This window comes from Limulus polyphemus, unplaced genomic scaffold, assembly GCF_000517525.1.
Source record: "Limulus polyphemus unplaced genomic scaffold, Limulus_polyphemus-2.1.2 Scaffold2804, whole genome shotgun sequence".
NCBI classification, from domain to species: Eukaryota; Metazoa; Arthropoda; class Merostomata; order Xiphosura; family Limulidae; genus Limulus; species Limulus polyphemus.
The window spans coordinates 11,810-16,561 of NW_013668414.1; the positions used below are offsets into that span (position 1 = coordinate 11,810).

Genomic DNA, 4,752 nt, shown 5'->3' on the forward strand with positions numbered 1-4,752 from the left:
CCTAGGTGATATTATCCCACAACTTTATGATAAGGCACAGTACATTTATGTAGGGTAGTGTTTCTCAAACATTTTAATACCAGGAACTAGCTCACTGCCACCCTACACTGTTGCAGACCATTAAAATGCAAGTACAATGAAAAACCAATATGATTTACATATGAATATTCTGAAAGTTTTTGTTTGTTTGTTTGTGAAGCATTTGTGGATATTTGAGCATTTTTACTACATTTCAAATGCTTCAGGAATTAAAAAAATATGTATATTATATAAAGTTCTGTGCAAGTCTAGGCAAGACATGCATATATGCTATGAGAAGAAACGTGTAATACAGAACAAAGGTCAATTATATAACAATGATTGACTGAGAGAGAAAAAGTAGGTGAAGTATAAATGAAAGATGCTTCCAGAATTAAATGTCAATAACACATCTGTGAGAATGTTTAGATGAAAGACAGGGCATGAGATTGATATCTACAGACTGATGCACCACAGCAGAGAAAAAGTTTATGCTAAAGGGAGGAGTCGGGACTTTGATGTAGGATTGATGTCAAGAGAAGGGAGAGTAATACAAGCAAATAGGCCACTGATTTACAAACTCTAACTGCAACCAATCATTAAGTTTTGTTTCTGGAAAGTCCAGTGAGTTTGCAGAAATTGTCCAATGAAGTGTCAGAAACTACTTGCGGGTAGGTATGTCTACTATTTGGATCCTCGCAAGAATACCAAGAAAACTTTGTTTTGAGCTGAAAAATAAGTTTCCCAGGATCACCTGAACCTAAAAGAAAATTCGCCCCAGTGCTGAAGAAGTATCTCTGACAAAGAATTGAGTTCTCAGTTCTCTATGACAGTTAGTGAAGAAGATGTAAAAAGTTCACACAGAGACCAGAACACCATTTCAACCTTGATGTAATTTATTATTGCTATATCTCTCAATCAAGTAACGTAGTTAAGAGGCTTATGTAAAAGGATATAATGTTAAAAGAGAACTCATATTTTGAAATACATCAGAATATTTTCTTACTAATAGTTTAATCAAGAAACTTTTAAGTATAGTAGATGAGTTGGTGAGAACTGTACTGAAATTGGTTGAATGAGATATCAGAATATTGTGTGTAAAACTTGTAACTTGAAATATACATGTTATTTTAAAACTTGATGTGTTTTTGAAACCTCAGTCTCAGAGTCAATTCTTTAATTTCACTGTAAATTTCCTCGAGTTAGTGACTTGTGTACTCCACTCACGACTGTATTTCTGGATTTAATATAAATATATTGCAACTGGTCGAGTTCCAACGACTAACCTGCACAGCCACCTGTTATATTTGTTTTTGTAAAATCCCATGTATCAGAATAGTGGTTGTGGTGGACTGTCACCACACCATGGACCAGTAGTTGAAAAACACTGATGAAGGGTGGTGGTGTATCAAAAGCAAGTAAGACAGTAGTCAGGAAATGATAATAAATAATTAAGAACAAGTTATTCAAAACTTTTGAACCAATGATGCAAGAAATACTGTCACTGGGAAAAGTTTTCTTTCACTTCACAGTTTCGAGTTATTTTTTATTCTGTTTATATTTGTTTTTTTTTACTCTGAAGAAAGTAGAGTTGTCCCCAAATATTGTAAAAAATAATTAAAAACCATCAAGTCTCAAGAATATCAGGATTTAGAATAAAACAACTTTTTCAGAGATTAGTGAATTTTAGTGTTTGTGCACAAAATGTGCAGAAGAGAGGCAGTAATAGATCAACTTGGAACTTATTACTTTACCTATTTAATGTAACTAAATTTTTTAAAGCAGATATTGAGTTAAATGTTTGAATTTCTTTCAAACTGAAACATTATGGTGTACAAGTTCTTCAGTTAAATTTAGTGGATTAATGTCAATGTAATTTCATTTTTTATGACTGTTTACTGTTTTTTAAGTCTAATTTTGGCACTTTGAAGAAAAGTATGGCAAAGCATTTATAAACTCTCAAATTATAAATGTACATGATATGTCTAGTATTTCCTCTATGATAACTTACCAAAATGTACACCATACGTTTAGTATTTCCCCTATGATAACTTACCAAAATGTACACCATACGTTTAGTATTTCCTCTATGATAACTTACCAAAATGTACACCATACGTTTAGTATTTCCTCTATGATAACTTACCAAAATGTACACCATACGTTTAGTATTTCCTCTATGATAACTTACCAAAATGTACACCATACGTTTAGTATTTCCTCTATGATAACTTACCAAAATGTACACCATACGTTTAGTATTTCCTCTATGATAACTTACCAAAATGTACACGATACGTTTAGTATTTCCTCTATGATAACTTACCAAAATGTACACGATACATTTAGTATTTCCTCTATGATAACTTACCAAAATGTACATGATATGTTTAGTATTTCCTCTATGATAACTTACCAAAATGTACATGATATGTTTAGTATTCCCCTATGATAACTTACCACTCCATTGCTTCATCTAAACCTTCTCCTTTTATAGCAGAGGTTTTGAATATCTGGAATGTTCGGCTCTTTAAAGCATCTAGGCCTAGAGCTTGGTGAACTTCTGCTACACTCATAGCTCCATCAATATCCTGTTTATTAGCTAGAACAACTAGAATTGATTTTTTCAGCTCATCCTCCTATAAACACAATATTATTTCAGATAACTAAATTTTTCTTGTAAATTGTAATATTTAATTTATTGGACTAAATTGTCTAAAGTTTGAAATAAACTATTCAAACCAACAAGTGTTTCATATAAAAAAACTGCTAAAAAATCCCTATCAACTATGACTAATTTATAAATATGCAAGAGAACATTTTCTACGATTACTAGTTTACAGTTTATACAATGATAACTCAGGAGTAATTTTCTTATTCTTAGTTTCATTTCTAATGTGTTTATATGAGACATATAAAAGAAAGCTAATGATGTTGAACTAATCTCTCATGGAGGGGATGGTAAGCAATACCAATAGAGAGAGTAATAAACATTCCAGCTCTGTATTGTAAAGTTGGAGGATCACTGTCTATTGTTAGGCTTCACATATGCACTTCGTCCACTTTGGAGAATTGAATCCTTTTTATTAACCTTATTGCCGACTCATCAGGGAACTACATTTACCTAGCCGTTTATCAATTACTCTACAAACAAGTTAGGGTGAACAGACTGGTAATAACTAGCCCTAAAAACTTTGTTAGAACAAAGAAAAAAAATTAGCTGTATCACATCTAAATCATATCACAAATATTAATAATTTTTTTCTCTTGTCTAAATAAAGAATAGAAATATTTGTTTTGTTCACTGTATTTCTCTCTCTCTCAAATACTAAATGTTCACTTACCTTCAACATTGACACGAGTTCTTCCTTAGATATACCTATTCTGTCTCGATCAATACTATCAACAACATAAATTATTGCATCTGTGTTGGAAAAGTAACACCTCCAGTAAGGCCTGGAAAAGAACAAAGATATATCATTACAAGCAGATATTTTCAATAATCATTAAGCTTTGTAAAGATAATTTTACATTTATTCTTTGTATATTAAATTTTTCTGGAAGTAATTTTTGTCCCTAAACATCCTACTTTTGTTTTAATATTACAAACAAGAAAACAATTTGATTTAAAGTGAAAGATATGAAAAATAACACCATAAACAGATATTCAAATAAATAGATCAATTCTCTGATATAAAGAAGAGGTTATTTACTGTCAAGTGTGGTAAGAGAATATCTAATCAAACTCCCCTGAGACCTAAAGTTTAGAGCATATAATTTATATTAGAAAGTTGAAAAAATCCAATAAGTGAGTCCACAAAGTTCATCTTGGAAAAACTGAAATTACAAGAAATTCAAGGACATTCCATGCCCTTGGACAGAATTTATGTACATAACAACAAGAAGCTACACACATAATAAAGATATCTATCACTTACAAATATTTTAATAGTTTTTCCCTTGTTCTTCAGTTCTACTATAAGTTTGTCTATCTTTAAACTTCTGACCACTTTTGTTTTGCATTTCTTCATGTTGTGCTAAAGTTACACAGAGAAACCAATACAACTTTACCATGTTAGTAGCAGCATTAGTTTCGCACTGTTCCATTATACTGTTTGTTGATCGTAGCAATACCTCACTCTTTTTATTAAGCATTTTCTATTATTATCAATATCAATATCCAGGGCTTTCCATTTTTCAGCTTTTTTTGGTTTCTTCTGCCCTCTCTCTATTTTTATAAGTGTAAATAACATCCCTGTCTACCATTCTGTGCTGAGGCAAGCTTTTATTTTTTGTTATCACAACCTCCTGTATGAAGCCCCCCCCTCTCCCCTATTTACAAGGAAATTACTGACCCTTCCTTCATGTTTTATGGTAATATTTGCTTGTTCACAGAGAATCCCTTCTCCACAGATGCTTGACCGTGGGACAGGATTAGTAAGGACCTCACCAGCTTCTACACTTTGGTGAACAACTATTACTCCCCATAAAAAGAGAGTAGCCACACAATATTACTTCCCATAAAAAGAGAGTATCCACACAATATTACTCCCTATAAAAAGAGAGTATTCACACAATATTACTCCCCATAAAAAGAGTATCCACACAATATTACTCCCCATAAAAAAAGAGTATCCACACAATATTACTCCCCATAAAAAAAGAGTATCCACACAATATTACTCCCCATAAAAAAAGAGTATCCACACAATATTACTCCCCATAAAAAGAGTA

At 31.9% G+C, this 4,752-nt stretch overlaps 1 protein-coding gene across 2 annotated transcripts in view; it reads right to left on the reverse strand.

Annotated features, from left to right (window-relative positions):
* Positions 1-4,752, reverse strand: part of LOC106467939 (ADP-ribosylation factor-like protein 1) — a 26,708-nt gene that overhangs the window by 9,834 nt on the left and 12,122 nt on the right. For both annotated transcript variants that reach the window (XM_013928325.2, XM_022396169.1), the window contains exons 4-5: positions 3,363-3,474; positions 2,479-2,657 (exon numbers count right to left, since the gene is read on the reverse strand). In XM_013928325.2, the coding sequence (XP_013783779.1) occupies positions 2,479-2,657; positions 3,363-3,474 (291 nt within the window). The remainder of the gene's footprint in view (positions 1-2,478; positions 2,658-3,362; positions 3,475-4,752) is intronic.